This window comes from Phragmites australis, chromosome 9 (genome assembly GCF_958298935.1).
Source record: "Phragmites australis chromosome 9, lpPhrAust1.1, whole genome shotgun sequence".
Taxonomy (NCBI): domain Eukaryota; kingdom Viridiplantae; phylum Streptophyta; class Magnoliopsida; order Poales; family Poaceae; genus Phragmites; species Phragmites australis.
Genome location: NC_084929.1, coordinates 32058573 through 32077612, shown reverse-complemented (window position 1 = coordinate 32077612; position 19040 = coordinate 32058573). Strand labels below are relative to the sequence as shown.

Sequence of the window (19040 nt, the reverse complement as noted above, 5' to 3'; positions counted from 1 at the left end):
GAAGATTCGGCCGGGGGGATGATCCTGAACGAGCTTGTCTGGAAAATAAATACGAACGGAAATAAATGCGGTGGCTGGTGGTGGGAGATGATCGACCTAGTGCAAGAAAGACGGGTGCACCGGGGTTTAGACAGGTTCGGGCCGCACGGGGGCGTAACACCCTACTCCTGTGTGAGTGTTATATCTCTCCTTGAAGGGAATTCTTCAAAGATATATCTGGTTACAGGGGCGAGCTGTCTACAGAGAGCTTTATGCTCTCGTGTTCTAACTTGGCTTGAGCTTGTTTGTGATGTTCTTCGCCTTTTGATCTGGGCTTCGGGTGCTTCTTGAGGGTTGTCGGGGCTTTCTTGCCTTGTTCACCTTGTTTTTTTTGTCTGTCTTTATGTGTTCTCCATCCTTTCCTTTTATAGGCGCGCCGACCTCGACTTATCCAGAATGGGAAAGAGGGGGCGCGAATGCTAAGACGCCACGAAGAAAGGCGCCATCATTCCGTTTTGGCGAAGTGACAGGGGCGGTGGAAAAATGCGACGTGCATCCGATCACCCGCCACTGTGGATGTCCTCCGGCGCCATTAAGAGGGCCCACCGGGCAGCCACAGAGGTGCCCGGTGCGCCCACCCTGTCTTGTTCTTCTGCCAGGGCAGGGTGGCAGGCGGAGCGCTTCGATTTTGGCAACGTTATCCCGAGGCACCCGGGTGAAACCGGACGGGACCTGTGCATTTAATGGACCCACACCCCCCCTGCCACAGCATGGCCGGATCTGACACTAGGGCGTGGGCAGCTGAGAATGTCAGGATATCAGGATGTCAGGCCGCGCTTGCTTATTAAATGCGGTATTGGGCCTTTGACTGGCTGACACCCCGACGATGGGACCCTTTGGGTCGTCGGACGATCTTGCGCGAACCTTCGGGGAACCGAGTCCTCGGGGGCTGTCACGTGCAGCCCCGAGCACTCTCTCCCGAGCACTTGGGGAAGACCTTCGGGGAACCGAGTCCTCGGGGGCTGCCACGTGCAGCCCCGAGCACTCTCTCCCGAGCACTTGGGGGAGACCTTCGGGGAACTGAGTCCTCGGGGGCTGTCACGTGCAGCCCCGAGCACTCTCCCGAGCACTTGGCTGTTTGAATCATCGGGGGACTACAGTACTCGGGGGTAGGCGAGAACCCTTCCGAGCACTTCCTTCCCGGTACTTGGACTCTGCGGATCATCGGGGAACTGGGGTGCTCGGGAACCAGAGGCGGCGGCCCCGAGCACCTTCTCCCGGGACTTAGCTTCTTCTTATCTCGCAGGGTGGACCTCGCAGGATGGTGACGCGTGGCGGATGGCCGGCCCGGTCTCGGGACTCAGGGACCCCTGGTTCCTGATACACCGACACCCCCGGTCGAATCTCAAAGGGGGTCCCTCAGAATCCCTACTTGCGGTGTTCATCCACCGACAACGTCCGGATGGCACGGAGATATAATTACTTAAAGAATTTAAATGATCATAATTAAAAGAAATTTCACTTCCCTTTCTCTTACCATTACCATCGTCGTTCTTCGACGGATCATCTTTTAAACCCCTAGGGCTTCCGGATGTTGACATGTTGATTTCCTCCAAGCGGTGAAGCTTTTTAGGAGGTTAGGCTCTGATACCAATTGAATGTACTTAAAGATGTCTAGAGGGGGGAGTGAATAGGCTTTTCTGAAAATTAAAACTAACCAGCGGATTAAACAGATGCCGGATACTCCGGTGAAGGTTAGATACTCTGGACAGACCGGAGTCTCCGGTCTATACAGGAACTAGAGAACAACTGAAGTTAAGCAAGTACAACTAAGGTCTAAAAGGTGATACTAGTTCTAATATTAGCACAATGCTTAAAAAATAAGATATACTAGCAAGATGATCACAAAACTAATTATATGGAGAGAAAAATCCCAAAACTACACAACTAGTTTAAATTGCACAAATGATGAGACAAGAGATTATCCCGGAGTTCGACCACCTCACAAAGAAGTACCTACGTCTCCGTTGAGGAGCTCACAAAGAGCCGGGTCTTTTCAACACTATCCTCTTCTAGTGACTACAAAGATCAAGTTAGAATTTTCTTACTCAAGTCGATGTCGATTACAAACTTCTCGTGGCACTCCACAATGATTGGGTGCTCTACGAGCGACGCCTTGCCGTCTAGGAGCACAAGGCTCCAAGAGAAATGATCACAATGTATGCTCGATGATAAACTCAATGCTCAATTGACTCAACTTCACTCCAAACACAATCTCTCAATTTTTGGCGTAAAACTAGACACTAGAGATGTTTAGAGGGTTTTTAAATGCTCTTAGGAGGCTTTGTGAAAGTGAAGCTCAGCAGCAACAGCAAACAATAAATGCTAGGGGGTGTGGGAGTATATATAGCTCACCCTAAAAAACTAGCCGTTACTGTTCTGGCATACCTACCCTGGAGTATCCGGTGAACACCAGAGTCTCCAGCCTGAAATCCAAAACGGCGACAGAACGGTTCCAAAACGGCGTCAGAACTAGCCGTTACGGTTCTGTTAGACTGCCCGGAGTCTCCGGTAAACACCGGAGTCTCCGGCCCAGACTTAGTTACCACAGAGAGAAAGTTCGGAGACTTGCCGGACTCTCCGGCCTCCCCAGGTACCGGAGTATCCGGTGAACACCGGAGACTCCGGCCTTTTAAAATAAATGCTAACCAAGCGACCCTTGGTGGAGTCTCTCTCGAAGACTCCGGCCAAAAACCTTTTTCTACCGGAGTCTCCGGTGTTCACCGGATACTCCAACCTTTTTCTATCAAAAATAAATGCTTAACCGAGCGACCCCTAGCGGAGTCTCCCTCGGAGACTCCGGCCAAAAATTCATCAACTACCGGAGTATCCGGTGAACACCGGAGACTCCGAACAAATAAAAATATTCGGAACCGAGGCTCTTCTGGCGGAGTCTTTCTCGGAGACTCCGGCCTAAACACTGAGGATCGGAGTATCCGGTGAACACCGAAGACTCCGGACTCAGTACACACTGCCAATTTTCCTGTTGTTCGTGGGTGAATGTGTCTCTCAACTTATTGATTCTAAAGGTTATTTTGAGCATTGAGACACCATAAAAGCTAACAAATACAATCCTCTTAATAGTACGGCTAACCTAGACTCAATTTCAAAAATAGAAAAAATGTAAATCCTATTGAGTACTACACATTACCTCTCTTTTCTTTTCGAGGGACGTCAATCGTTGTGAGTCTTCACAATTGATACTAAGACTTGTTCATAGCTTTGATAAACATATTAGTTCCTTAATCGCTTTGTCATCAATAAGCTAAAACTCACTTAGGGGACCTATATGTACTTTCATTTTCCTCCCCTTGCCCGGCCTCCTCCTCTTTTGCAGGTTGGGACTGTGGGGAGCTTCGTGGCGCTGGGTAGGCTGTGGGGTGGCGCGGCTGTGTGGGCCGCCCATGACTCTTTTTGTGCAGGATTCCGGAGCGGAGAGCTACGAGTGAAAGCTCTGCCCAGCTTGCTAGTGCTAATGTCGTTGACGCTATCGAGCGCCATTCCCTCACTGGAGGCGACATTTCCACGACTCCTCTGCCCTAGAAGCTTCTCTGGGTGAAAACCCTATCCGGATGTTCGGACAGATGACAGTGGCATTGATGTCATTACCTTTCTGAAGACGTCGCTTCGAGAAGTCACTGTTTTCTTCTGCAGGTCTACCCCTATGTCCTCGATTCGCGGTGGCTCTCCATTCTGATTGGCGTTTCTTAACAACGATTGGTTCCAATACGTGCTTCTCTGAAGTGGCGTGCTGCCGACATGTGGTGTCTGAGAGGTGTGATGTGAGAGCTGAGCTTCGCCGACCGAGTTGTGTTGTGGCTGTGTGGGAGTAGGGCTTCGCAAGCCGAGTGGTGGTGGCGTGGGAGCAGGGCTCCGCCGGCTGTGTTGTGGGAGAGATAGTTGTTGGTTTGGTTAGCACGTGAGTTAAGTTGGGGTTGGAGTTGTCTGCTGTCTGGTGGTGCCTTTGGTGTGGACGTCTTTCTGTTTTTTTTAGTCGTGTTATCGTCTTAGAGTTGTCTACCGGTTACTTCTAATCGTACTTTTGTATAGTATTCAGACCCAGTTTTCTTTATAAACTATGTTAATTATCTTCTTTTTAAAAAAAAAATCGGCAATGCTCTTGCGGTCCTTTTTTAAAATAACAATCTTAAGAAAGCAACATATGCTACTCTTATTTGAATAATTTATGTTTTATTTTAATTGTGATTTTATCAGACTTGTGATACATGTGGTAGGTATATCGTGTCAGAATAGGCATACTTCTTTTTTTTTTTTTAAGACCCGCAAGAGCTTGAAAAGCTGCTTTGATGCTCACCACCATTGGCTCGGCTCGCTATAGAACCATGCATCCGACAGGGACACCCATGTTCCAAACCGCAACAACCCAGATGCGTGAAGCGCGGAACCCGCGGCGATCGAGCACCAGCAGTCAGTTCTGAACCGTGCAAAACCGCAAGCACACGGAAGCATCGGAGGGAGTTGGTTTGGTTGCCTTCTTTCGCGTCGTTCTACCTTCTTCGACGTCGCCACCAGCTCGATCGATCGATCGCCACCAGCGGACGCCCAGTTACCGTCGTACGACGTACGAGCTCCCTCCTCCTTTCGATTCAGGTTTCAGGCCTCGTCCACCGGGGACAGGGAGGCGGGTACAACCACCGCCCGCCTCTTGCGCCGCAGCTTGTGGGAGAAGACGACGGTTGCTTGACGCCAGATGCAACCCGCGAGGGACGCCGCCGCCGCCGGAATCAAGCCGGTCTCGGCGGAATCCGCTTCGGCTGGCCGCGTTCGGTTCACACGGTCACACCTCGTCGGGACTTGGATGGCGCGGAAGTCAAGCCCCGATCCTATCGGACGGCACGGGTTTGGCTCATCTGGAGTCTGGAGCAACAAGTCGCGTGGCTCCGTCTTTGTTATCTCGATGAAGCATTGAATCAGTGAACAGATTGCGAAAGGTCACACGTAACCGTCGTGTTTTGATAATTAAGGCAAGATATATGGTCGTTGTCATGATTAAATAATGTGGTTTCAGGCTTACAGTTGTGCATGCAGTTGATCGTGATCGTTGGTGTGCGCGAAAAACAATGGAAAATTTAGGTTTATACCACTCATTCAATTTTCGTTTCGGTTTTGGCTACCGCTTTTTGAATTATTAAGTTCATATCACTACTTCATAAAAAATATTCGATTCATACCAATAGTTAGTGCGTTTAGTAAAAAAACTTGTTCAGTTTATGTCATTGATTCGGTCCAATTAGTGATATGAGTCTAATGAATTTTGAAACCAGTGACATTAACCAAATAATTATAAAAACGACAGTAAAAGCCAAAGCTGCAATTGACATAATGGAATAAACCTAAATTTCTCAAAGTTAATATTATTCGATTGTCATTAAAAAAAAATGCAGCAGTACCTTTTGTGACAAAGAATAATAGTGTTCAAATTGTAATGTTACAGACACATATTAGTGTGCCATGTACTATAACTTTGTTGTTGAAGACGTTGTTTGGGTACATTCACTGTCGCCTGGCGAGGTCATCGTCTTGCTTAAATGATCGCGAAAGATGGACACTATTTAATTAGCTCAATTTTAATACTTGACGACGGTCAATTTGCTATCACAAGAGAGGACACAGTGGCTACATGATAAGTAGGACAAGGCTGTTTAATCCTCTCAACCACCGGAGCTGGAGTGACTCCGTTTTTTTATTCTTTGGCCTTTTTCTTAAGTATAAGTCTTATCTACATATACACCCATGCACATTATATTTACATCCACATCCACTTACATAGGTTTGTAGTTAGAACCTCACGTAGCATGGGTATGCACTTGTCGCTATATAGAATATTGGTTCTTTGTTCTAAGAGCTTATATCAGCTAATATCCAGTTAAGAGAAAATTCTTTCTTGGATCAGAGTCCCATCACACGATCAGTCTACATCTTCGCGATCAGAATCCTTATCACATAAGGGATTCTCGCGACTAGCTTTTGTTAGTCGCGGGACGGTTACCCATCAAACTACTCTATTATCATTAAATGCTTTCCATTTAATTGTTTTCTTTCTCTAGTCACTCCTCCCAATAGATATGTTGTGGTCGGCTCAATGGTATCATGCCCTATCTCGTAGCATTAAACATTACGAGATAGATTCGTATGCGTGTCAGACTGCTTCACAGGTGCACATGCGAGACCGATGATGAGAAAAGGTGTACCGGCTGACCAGGGTGGTCTAGACGTGAAGGTGTCCAACGAATGGAATGAGCTCGACTACTTCATCCGAACAAAAAGGGACACGTGCGCCACCCGTTTTAAATAGCATAAGATTGGGAGGTTTAGCTAAGGTATGTATTAGTAGAAAATGGTTTACTTGTAAATTCTCTTTCTCTTTAGTATATATAGAGAGTAGGACTCGATTGGTAAAAAGAGAAGACTCATCTGTAATCAGTTCACAAACTCTGATAATAAAATACATACGACGTAGAATTGTTATTCTTAGGGATACCTGAATCTAGATAACCCATGTATTATTGAGTTTATTATAAACATACACCGCAAACGTTGTTCATAAGCGTATCGACTGATACATCTCGAAATTATTATTAGAAACTAATCCTCGATAACACTTTAACTAATAAATACACCTATATATGTATGTACTATTTATGTGCCAAGTATATGACTAAATCCGGATGCGTAGGTTGCACCACTGAGAAGCCTGAACAACTCAGTGTAACCAGTTTTTTTGAAAAGAAATTCTATCATGAACAAATTTATCTTATGTGCTCAGTGAGAACACAGTTCCTCACATAAAGTTCATGCAGATGGTTTAGCCGGTTGTTAACATAAAGGCGCAATTAATGTGGCAAATGATCATAGAAGAGAAAGCAAAGCATGCTAAAAAAAGGTCTATCACAGAGAGAAAGGTAGAAAACAACACACACAAAAGGGGCCCATAAAGAAATATAGGTAGGGTACCTTAAAAAAAAAGAAATACAGGTAGAGTAACACACAAGCCAAGACAAAGTCTTCTCTTTAATCTACCGATGTTAGTTCTAATCAGGTCATATCTCTACATAATTCTCGTGCTTTGCAAGCGTCCAAGTTTCCTCAAAAATCAAAACATCCTTAAATTATTTTGCTTTCTTCCTAGCATATCATTTTTCAGATGTTCTATAGAAACCATATCATTTTCAGTTAATATTTTTTCTCCTATAATTTCAGCCTCCTTTTCTATTTTCTATATTTCTTTTGAGTTTCTTAGGTTTAAGTATAAGAGAGTATTATTTTCGTTCTTTTTTATTTGTTGTTTAGATATAGACATGATCTCTAATAAATATGTTTAATTATTATTTTTATAACTATTATTTATAAAAATTAGATAACATTAATGTATTTTTATGATAAATTTACTACTATTATTTATATATATTAAATCTTAATAATTATATATATATATATTAGTGATTAAATTTTTTAATTTTTTTAAATGATACCTATTTAATAACAGAGTTAGTATAAGCAAGACTAGGGGCGGGGAGGAGAGCTTCAGTACCTCCTCTGCTGTCAGATCCAAACCCCGAGTCGTAACCCAAACCCTAGCGCCGGGTTCGCGCCGCTGCTTCCTGCTGCGACGGCGTCGGGGAGATGAGGGGCGTCAGGGGGGATGGTGGCGGCACCGGCGGCGGCGTCTCGTCCTCGTCTTCCACCGCAGGTGATCCCTTTCGCGGCTAATCTTGGTGCGCTTTTGTTGAGTTTGGTTGCGCTGGCTGCGTCCATGTGTTTTAGTGGCGGTGCTGCCGAGTTGCTTCTGATGCGCATGGTGCGTGAGAATTATTCGGCGTTGTTGGACTCGATTAGCTAAATTCGCAGGCTTTTTCCTTCTGCAGAGAACTCGCGTTTCGATGCGGCGCAGTACTCCTTCTTTGGCAAGGAGCCCATGGAGGGGTCGGAGCTTGGTGGTTTGTTGGAGGATGGAGGCGTCGACGGCGGCGATGGCAGCGGATTCGGTGGACCTGATGATGGGGGGTACCAGTTCTCATCTGTGGGAGAAGAGGTGTGGTTCTCAGCACCTCCATATCCGGCAAACCCGGCCTCATTATCTGCTATGAATTTTGTGCATTGCATGCTTCATATAGGTTTGGTTTTCTTGGTGCTTGCTACTGTTGGGACGAATAGAATGACTTGAGTGATCTTTTCCTGCAGTAGGGGTGGTAGCTTATTATTTGACATATCCACAGGGGATAGCAGATACTTTTGGATCAGGGATCAAAGATAAGATTGCGCAGCCTAACTTTTGGTGTTTTCTGATCGAAATAAATTGTTAATTGGACAAAGACACCGGTGCCGGAATCCGACTCGAATCGGGTGTCCAATTCGGCGAAAAAGAAATTTGACACAAGAAAGGGTGTCAGAACTGACTCAGATTAGGCTGTTCGATTAATCAAGTCGGCAAAAATATTTTTTGGACACAGAAATCCGAGTAACAGATGCCTTTCTGTTGCTTGCTCTCCTACTTCCATTGCTATATGGCTCAAAAACGCTTCATCACACAATTAGGGATTAGTGTCAGTGTTACATCTTTAGGGCCTTAGAAAATTCAAACTTATATAACTCGACCTTATATGGATGTCACTAGCCAAGCTTTCTCTTTCTTGCATGCTGTTTAATTTCAATTCTCGATCACTTTGGTTACTTTTCTCTATCATGCCTATCCCCCGTTCTACAATTTTCTTTAGCTATAGCTGCTAGGGGCTAGGGCTTAGATTGAGTACACTTGGAACGTAAGTATCTCAATAAATGTAATGTAATTACTTACTATTTGGTGTAAGTGGCACTTGGTGGTGTAACTGTTGATTGTAGAAAGTGTCAGCATGAGCAATTGAGTATATTCTTCTAAACAATTTCGCCTGTGGATATAATTTGTATCGGATGAGTCTAATTGTAGCCTTGTAGCCAATGTACTTATGTGGAGAACAACAAGCTTTTGTGCATTCCCTGAATGCAGTTACATTTCTGTAATCTGGTTGTAGTAACAATGATATAGATAATTAGCTACCAAACTTTCAGCATTACTTTCTTCAAGGGCTAAGGTTCTTGTACCACTTCTATGAAACGTTAGATTTTTTTCCATAGGTGATTCCAAAAATTACTTAGCAAATCTATTCCTAACTAAATTGTGACTTCGCTCATTTCTCTTTTCAGTTCTTATTTTCTTATTTCCGGTTGAATCCTGTTCTTTCTATATTTCATCATGATCATTTCTCGCCTTACTGTTTATCTTCCTGCAGATTGATTGTATGAGTAACTTGACTGAAATCGATGATCTTGCGAGCACTTTTGCAAAGGTTAGTGACTTCTATCACTAGCTTGACCACTTCAATTTTGCATATTTTACTTCAAGATTTTCATAACCATGCACTGAAGGTATCTTTGTTTCATACAATTTTCTGTGTCCATAGTGCTTTTCCTGAGTTGTGTTATGAATATGTCTGAACACTGTGTGTGGGTGTTGCGGGGGGGGGGGGGATTTGTGCCAAATTCATTTAGATACCAGTATCGAAATTCACTCAAAAGATTGCTGGAGCAATCTGTGTTATCTCTTGAATACTCTGTTTGATTTTTATGCATACTGTAGGGCACTTCCTGTTTCATTTTTAGCCAATCATGTAATCGTAGGTAGATCGCAACATATTCTCAACTTATCTTGTGACGTAGGTTCAAATTATTTGAATCTTGGAACTGTGTCCCTTCTGTCATGTTTTCCCATTTCTGTGGATCAGTAGCTTCATGGTAATTTTCTTTTATTCATTATCATCCTTTGTTTCTACTTCCTACACTGCATACTGAAAATCTTCTTTTGTATATTCAGTTGAACCGTACTATTACTGGAACAAGGTATCCTGGTGTTATTGGCGACAGACGATCAATTTCTAGGGAAAGTAAGTAGCATTTCCCCTCTTACTACTGAATTTTAACATCACACAAGTTTAAGTATGTGCGGTCTGATAAATGAAGATCAAGGTTTAATTATTTTGAACCATTACTTTTGTGCAGAGAATGATTTCTTGCTTGCTTTAGCTTCCATTCTTTGATGCTAAGGTTTCCATTTTGCATTTGGTTCATTATTGGTTACATCTTGACCATCTTATATTCTTATTAGTCAAAATTGGCTCTGGACAATGTAAATATGTGACATCCTGAATTAAATAGTTTGCTGATGGACACCCCAAAATCATGTGTATCTGCCAGAACACACACACACACACACACACCCCTATTATGATAACATCGTCTTGGAGTTTAGGTGAGAGAAGGGGCATGAAATGTCTAATTTTCCCTTGGCAAAATAAGTAAATAAATAAAATGAGAGAACAAAACCTCTTCATCTCCCAACATGCTCCCTCTTCCATCCTTCTCTGCGATGGCCTCCGGCTGTCGCCACCGCCACCAGGGCTGATCATGTACCGTATCCTTCTCCCTCCCAAGGCCACACCATACGCTGCTGTAGCCACCACTGCCAGGACACTGTATGTGGTGTCGTTATCAATCTGGGGCCTTCTGCATGTTTAATTGGGTAGGGTTCTTGATAATTGACCTTTTAAATATTCCCAAATTTATGTCTGTCAAAAGAAGTTAACTACATTTTAATCATCATATATGGTTGAGAAGCTACTGTATTGTCTATAATTTCAAATGTCCATTCTTGAATGCCAACATGTTGCTGAGCTACATAATGTTTTCCTTCAGGTTGTTTGACAACTGACTGGGTTCAAGATGCGGACTTCCCTAATTGGGTAGATCATGATATACTAGACAGTGATGAATTACAGGACAGCAAACAGTGGTGTTCACAGATGCAGTCTTCGCCTCACTTTGGAGAGTCCAAACCACTGTCTCGAACATCTTCGTATCCCCAGCCACCATTACAACACCGCTCAAGTGAACCTATTCTTGTCAGATCTTCTTCGTTTACATCCTATCCACCACCAGGTGGGGGTGCTGGATTACCTTACCCTGCTCAAGGTCTTACACGGCACTCAAGCATTCCATCACCTGGTTTTGGTCACCAGATGGGTTCCCCAAGTTCGTCGCTTTCTGGTTCTCCATATCATATGTCTGGTCTACCTTATGGACTGCCCTATGGAAGAAGCATGCCTTACACTGCTGCAGATCTGTCAATGAGCAGTATCCTGCAAAATGACTGGCCTAACCAAGCTGGTCCGCTTGCTTTTGACCATCTTAATCTACGGCCCAATTTGTTGCAGCAACAATTATCTCTGCCAAGTAGTTCAATGTCTTCGTTTCCTTTTTCTCAGCAGCAGCAGAGATTGCCGCCAGTCCAGCATCACTTCCAGAATTACTTGCAGCCCCACCCGCTGTATCACCATCGTTCTCCAGATATAATGGGCAAGTTTGATCCTGTTCCTAATGTGCCTTCACCAAGAGACAAGCGATCAAGGTCAGGAAGAGGAAAACATAACATACGCTTTTCTCAACAGCCTTCTGATACAGGTAGCCAGAATGGTGAGAATGGCGGGATAAAGTTCAGGTCCAAGTATATGTCATCTGAAGAGATTGAAAGTATCTTAAGAATGCAGCACTTTGCAAATCACAGCAGCGATCCTTACATCGATGATTACTACCACCAAGCTTGTAAAGCCAAAAGATCTGTCAGTTCTCAGCAGAAGTCCAGTTTCTCCCCTATATCAATAAAAGACTTTCCCTCGAAGTCCCGGTCCGGTGGTGATCAACATGCATATCTACAGGTTGATGCTGTTGGAAGAGTTTCATTCTCTTCCATACGTAGGCCTCACCCTCTTCTTGAAGTTGACATTCCTGCATCTGGTGATGGTTTGTATGATCATAAGTCATCTATGAGGCCACTGGAGAAAGAGCCAATGCTGGCAGCCAGAATAACTGTTGAAGATTGTCTTCTTCTTCTTTTGGATGTAGATGATCTTGATCGGTTCTTACAGTCTAGCCAGCCACAGGACAGCAGTTTCCAACTGAGGCGAAGGCGACAGGTTCTCCTTGAAGGCTTAGCCGCATCACTTGAGCTTGTTGACCCTTTTGGCCCCAACAAACCTGGCCATTCATCTGGATTGGCCCCTAAGGATGACCTTATTTTTCTTCGCATTGTTTCTCTCCCCAAAGGACGTAAGCTTTTGACACGCTATCTTCGACTTCTTGTCCCTGGTTGTGAGCTGACCCGAATAGTTTGCATGGCTATTTTTCGACACCTTAGGAGCTTGTTTGGGGGTTTGTCGTCAGAGACTGGTGCCGCACAAACTACAATTAGTCTTGCCAAGACTGTTTCCTCTTGTGTGCACCATATGGAACTAAGTGCTCTCAGTGCTTGCTTCGCTGCTGTTGTCTGTTCATCACAGCAGCCACCTCTCCGACCACTTGGTAGCCCTGCTGGCGATGGGGCTTCTCTAATCATCAAATCTGTACTGGATAGAGCAACTGAGCTACTGGCTGATCCTCATTCTGCAGCCAACTACAGCAGATCAACACGTTCTCTTTGGCAAGCATCATTTGATGCTTTCTTTGGACTTCTGACAAAGTACTGTGACAGCAAGTATGAAAGTATTCTGCAGAGGTTTACTATGCAAGGATCCAACTCTGCTGTTGGACCTGAGGCCTCCAAAGCAGTCAGCAGGGAGATGCCTGTTGAGCTGTTACGTGCAAGTCTTCCTCATACTAATGAAGATCAACGCCAAATGCTGCTAGATTTTGCTCGGAAATCGATGCATGTATCCGGATCAATTCCAAGTTAACACTATTGAAGAGACCAAGGCCATTGCTTAAATTGTATGTGCAGTTTGTCTTCAGATGGTAGTTCTTATATTTGGAGACATGTTTGCGCTCTCATCGGAAGGTGGAGCTTTGGAGTTCCATTGGCTCAATGAAGTTAGCATTCAGAATGTGACCATGTGTAGGATCGAGATTAAATTTATAGACCAAAAACCTCTCCTTTATTCTTTTCATATAGGACCCCCTGATGGTTATAATAGATTATGCATGTATGTATCCTGTTGTAACTGTGCAGTGATGATCTGGGCATCTGTTCGAGGTAACCTAATTAACGTTTATTTTCTAACAATGAAAAGGAAACGAGTGGGTGGATTGCAACAGCTTTACCACCGCTCCATCTCCTTGTTTCTCGAGGGAGATCATATCGAACATGTTGTCTGGTGATGATTGCTTCAACTACGAGATGCGCCAAAGGTGCGGGAGTAACGAGCTCTTCGGCTCCAGGAAGGTTTTATAAGCTCGTTTGCTACAATTGTTACTACTATTCCTGGCTTCATGTATGAACTGTAAGCTTCATATGATTACTTCAAGTCTAGCGATTGGTGACGCTGTTTACTTATCCTGTGATTCCTTTCTGAGGGCATTTCTGTGTTCATTCATCTCTTTACTTGGAAAAGGATGCAAAGGATGATGTTTGGCAGGTCTCGTTTGTGTGCATCAAGAAAGTAATGCAAACGATTGTTCTGTTGATCTAATAGCATTATTTGTGGTTGCAGGATACTCGATTGCCTTCTTCTCTCAGGCTGTAAACCAGTTTAATTTCACCCATTCAACTTTGACTTGTCTTTCGGAATTTTGTATTTGTTACTGAAGCTATTGTTTATGCAGTTCTCCTCAGGGAAAAAAAAAATTCCAGCCGTCATCTAGTTTACAGGGTTATAGAAAATAATTATCATGTTTATTGGTATTTATTTTGTTTAAAATTTATTTGATATATTTAATAAATCATGTTTAGGTAAACCGAGATAAATTTTATTTACCGGTAAAATACCCTTAACCATCGCCGTAAAGAAACCACCTTGAAAACAATGGCAAAAATACGAATTTGTATAATATACTTGAGCGTATTTATAGAAATAGATAATATTTTTCTGTATTCACGAATTTAGCATCTGTATTCGGCATACGGTGTGCCGAATACACGGTATGCCGAAAATCACTTGTATTCAGCACACAGTTTGTATTCGGCACATGGTGTGCTGAGATACCATTTTTCGTACACCATGCGCTGTCACGTCATATCACGTCATGCTTTACTTTTTTTTTCACTTTCGCCTTTTCCCTTTATTCCTTCTCAGTCGGCTGCATGCGGATTGAGCTCTCGATCGGCTGCACATTCATTCGAGCAGAGCAGAGCGAGTTGGCTGCGTGAGCAGAGCAGCAAGTTAGCGCGAGGACGAGCAGCATTTGAAGCAGCAGTCGAGCACGAGCAGGAGTAGAGTAGCAGCGCGCGGAGAGGACAACCTTCTATAATAGTAACTACATAGATTTTGCATATACTTAATATTTAGATTAGAAAATGTAATTAGAGAAAGTAGAGTATTTATTCCGTTTGAATATATTGATTAAATGGTATTAAGTTGATAAAATAGAGGACGTATAATATTTGCATATTTTATAATCTCATAACAGAATCTATTATAGTGTAACAGTAATTTTATACGTAGATTATGTATGTACTTAGTATTTAGATTATGTATGCACGTAGATTATGTACGTAGCTGTGTTTAAATTGCATGCAAGACCGTCATGTTCTATGTTCACCGTTTCACTTCGATATGTAACAACCGACAACCTTAGGATCCTCTTGCATGAGTGTCGCTAAATATACCTTCGGGTGTGCGAACTAGCCGATCATCCTTCTGTGCTGTGTTTTTGTATGCGGCAAAGAAAGGATGGCGATGTTGCCCGACTAGTATGTATTCCAGATACAGATTCATCATTTTCTATTTGGTCACTCTACTTATCTTATTGCTATTGATTCGAATACTCATCTTCTGTGTTAGGCGTTCCCAAAAGACACATAGTTGATCAACAAAGAAATCCCACACTTCTTTGCAATGCATATACTCTTCGGCGGAGGTGTGATACCTAGTTCGCGTAGAAGACGACGAAGATCATCGAACCTAAGGGGTACAAGAGCGCTCTCTACTATTCTACCTGAAAATGACGAAGCCGATGCAGATGATGATTTCATGCCACCAATACCTCGACGTTCCACCAGTCATACAGGAGAAGTTTCAACGAACACTATAAGAGGACATTCACACACCACATTGATATGATGTCCAACAAACAACGAAATAGGACGTGCTCCTATTGTGATATCTCAAGACGACGAGGACGACGATTTCATGCCACATCAATCCCTCCCTCCGAGGCCTCCATCTCTGGAGGACCGTGATGACCGTGAAGATGATGTTGGATTTTTTTTACCCGTCCTCACAACTTCCAACCACCACATCGGAGACGACAACCATATTATCTTGATAGCCTTGACTGGCATAACTGGCATTCTTTTGCTAATGTACGTCGTCACTTTCCATCGCCATCTTGAGATAATCAATGATACAAGGGTTAATATTGTGCAAGTTCGAACATACCTAAGTGTTAAGGCTGCCCGCCGCCTTAGAGACTACATGCTTTCTTTCTCATGCATTTTGAAATATACAGTTAAATTAGCAAATAATTTCTAATTTTGTTGAAAGTTACTAATTACATGAAATGACTAACACACCGGTACATAAATTTAAATTTTGTTAAAATTTGCCAATAAAATGAAGTGACAACTCACCGAGATAAAATGACATTTAAATTAACAACTCATTTCAAATTTAGTTGAAAGTTACCAATTACATGAAACAACAAAATACCAGTATCAGATGACAGAAGCGAATCACAGCCGACCACGATCATATTTGCCAATTACATAAAATAACAACACGCGAAAAAAAAACAATCAGGAAAAAGGATTTTCAGCACACCGTGTGCAGAATACATCGTATTCGACACACCGTGTGCAGAATACAGATGCTAGAATTATAAATACAGCAATATATTATTTATTTCAATAAATACGTACAAATTCAGTATTTTTTTTTACTGAAAACAATAGAGCCGCCCAGCACCAGCAGTCGAAAAACCGGCGGACTCTGTTAGCATCGCCGTCTCCTCACAGAGTCCCCATCCTGCCCTTCCCCGCCATGCCGCCCGCGTTATCTGTGGCGCGATTCTTGGGGGTAAAACCGTAACAACCAGCTACGCTTCCCACTTCGAACCCATCGCCTCCGGGGCTCCACCCTACACAGCAATGGCGCCCTAGGGTTTTACCACCCCGATTTCCCCGCCCACCACAATGCAGAGCTCGTTCGCGGCGAGGCCTTCGAGCCCCTTGATTCGGGTGCGCTCCGCGAGCCTGAGCCGCAGTGCTCGGCCCAGGTCGGCGGTGGTGGTGCGATGCCAGGTGGAAGCGGAAACGGCGGCGGCGGCGGCGAAGTCTGTGGGTTGGGCCCCTCCGGGGCCGTACACGGGGCGGGACCCTGAGGTGAAGAAGCCGGCGTGGCTGCGGCAGAGGGCGGCGCAGGGGGAGAAGTACACGAGGCTGAGGGAGTCGCTGGGTGAGCTCAAGCTCAACACCGTCTGCGTCGAGGCCCAGTGCCCCAACATCGGCGAGGTAGGGTCGAATCAAACATGCAATGCTAAATGATAGTATTAAACTCGATGCATTGTAATGCTGGTAAAGCTGTGAATTTTGGTTTCGTTTTGCGATGATGGCGTGCAGTGTTGGAATGGAGGCGGCGGGGCGGGTGGAGAAGGGGACGGCATTGCGACCGCAACGATCATGCTCCTCGGCGACACCTGTACACGGGGTTGTCGATTCTGTGCCGTGAAAACTAGTAACAAGCCTCCACCGCCGGACGCCCTGGAGCCTCTGAAGACAGCTGTAGCAGTCGCCAGTTGGGGGTATGATCTCTGATGGTTATCAGCATGTTAAGATGATGCTTATGCTACAAATTATCTGGTACATAATGCTCTTTGCAGAGTAGACTATGTTGTGCTGACAAGTGTCGATAGAGATGACCTTCCTGACGGTGGAAGTGGCCATTTTGCTCAAACAGTCAGAACTCTTAAGGTTTGCCCCTTATGGCAGTGTAGTTCGATAAACTGGTAATTCTTGGTACAACTACTATGCTACAGATTTATTTATTTATTTATTTTGGCTTCGTTCAGGAATTGAAACCTGGGATATTGGTGGAATGCCTGACTTCAGATTTTCGAGGTGACCTGGAGGCAGTTTCATCTTTAGCAAACTCTGGTCTAGATGTATATGCGCACAACATTGAAACTGTGAGGAGTCTGCAGAGAATAGTTAGAGATCCAAGAGCAGGGTAATGCGCTTCTTGATTTTAATTTCAGTCACAAAAGATTTTCCAGTTCCTACTCTATATGCAATCTAGAGTACAAATTTATCAAAACATACTCCTAGAGTCCTAGTGACTGTGACACCCATTTAGAGTTATGAGTAATCTTAAGTTGTACCAATGATCGGTAAATCTGTTATCGCTAATTTTGAAAAGCTGAAGTTGAGCTGTTGACTGATAATTCTAGCAAAGCAATTATGCACAATTAGTGAATCATTGTATTGGCAGCTGGCTAAGCTTGTTCTCTTATTCCTGGTTTCTTATCCCTACAGATATGATCAGAGCTTAGCTGTTCTGAAACATGCAAAGAGTAGCAAAGAGGGCATGGTAACAAAGTCCTCTGTCATGCTTGGTCTAGGTGAGACAGATGAGGAGGTGAAGCAAACCATGGCTGACTTGAGAGCTATTGATGTCGATATTCTGACCTTGGGACAATATTTACAGGTTTGATCTGCACCCACTGTGACATTATTTTTTATATTCTCCCAGTCTCCCACCCTTTCTTGTTGTAACACCGAAATTTCCTTGATATTACAGCCCACAGAAAGACACTTGACAATTAGAGAATATGTGACTCCTGAGAAGTTTGATTTCTGGAAGGAGTATGGAGAATCTTTAGGATTTCTTTATGTAGCTAGTGGACCTCTGGTAAGCATAACATACATTGGTTGTTCTTTTCAATAATATCATCTTAGAAAAGGAATACTGGGCTTTCCAGAAAACATGGAGACTTTACCCATGCTCATTGCAGCGTAGAGATTGATACTGCTTTAATTTGGATTTGAGCCTTCAGTGAATCTTGTCTAGGAAAGGCTTGAAACACTGTTTACTGGTTGTTAACTTGGTAGCAGAATCACATGTCATTCGGTTTTGCTGTTATTGGCGATTCACTGGCACTTTCTTTTGTACTTGTTGGATGTTCTGTCAGGTTCGGTCATCATATCGCGCTGGAGAGCTCTTTGTCCAAAATTTAGTCAAACGTAGAAAGGACAAGTCGTAGCCAGATACCTTCTGGCCGCTTCTATTATTTGATCATATTAAGGTCTGCAGAAAGGATGGTGACGTGCTTACCCTTCAAAAGTTCTATGCCATTGGCAGGATATACTTGTCACTTTGATCATCATGTATTTCTCGTGTCACTCCTGCTTAAGGCTGAGACTACCAAAATTTTGATTTGTGTTAGTTGCCTTGGCAGATATGTGTATGGAAATGTGGCCAAATAATGAGAAACAATTTGTGTTTTTAATTACTCTCTGTATTCCTTCGCTTATACTGCTTCACCCAAATTGAAGCCATGTATATGGTGGTTTGTTCAAGCTGAAACTTCTGAGTATGCAAAGAGCAATGGCGGCTCCTGCTAGCATGTAGCTGCAAGGTTTGAGTTAGATTTTAGGGAAAACTGCAAACCCCCCCCCCCCCCCCCCCAAAGTCACTTGGATTTTGACTTTCCCCCTAAAAGTTGTTTTGTTGAAAAAACCCCTAAAAATTTGACTTTGTTGCAAAAAACCCCTTAAAAATTCAAAAAAATTAAAAAAATCATTAAAAAAATTCTAAAAAAAATTAGAGATAATTATAAGACCTTCTGTGAAATTTGTTTTCAAAATAATATCATTTGCATCATATTTCATGGAGAGGAAGTTTGAAAAAAAAAGAAAAATGTGCAGCTCATTTATTAACTCTTGCTATTTTAACTTTATCATGTCTACCATTATTTTTCCTACATAAATAATTGTTTAAGTAAACTAATAAAAGTGGTTTCACTAA

General features: G+C 43.4%; 2 protein-coding genes across 2 annotated transcripts; both read left to right on the top strand.

Moving 5' to 3' along the window:
* The first annotated feature begins 7563 nt into the window (after positions 1 to 7563).
* Positions 7564 to 13414, top strand: LOC133929200 (protein PAT1 homolog 1-like). The gene is made up of 5 exons (XM_062375861.1): positions 7564 to 7750; positions 7926 to 8092; positions 9327 to 9383; positions 9908 to 9977; positions 10786 to 13414. Exons 1-5 carry the CDS (start codon positions 7684 to 7686, stop codon positions 12816 to 12818), a joined length of 2394 nt encoding a protein of 797 aa, XP_062231845.1. The 5' UTR covers positions 7564 to 7683; the 3' UTR covers positions 12819 to 13414.
* A 2704-nt stretch (positions 13415 to 16118) lies between these two features.
* LOC133929866 (lipoyl synthase 2, chloroplastic) lies at positions 16119 to 18522 on the top strand. The gene is made up of 7 exons (XM_062376622.1): positions 16119 to 16528; positions 16637 to 16818; positions 16897 to 16987; positions 17086 to 17243; positions 17549 to 17720; positions 17814 to 17924; positions 18205 to 18522. The coding sequence occupies exons 1-7, from the start codon at positions 16211 to 16213 to the stop codon at positions 18274 to 18276; spliced, it is 1104 nt and encodes a 367-aa protein (XP_062232606.1). The 5' UTR covers positions 16119 to 16210; the 3' UTR covers positions 18277 to 18522.
* Positions 18523 to 19040: the final 518 nt, after the last annotated feature.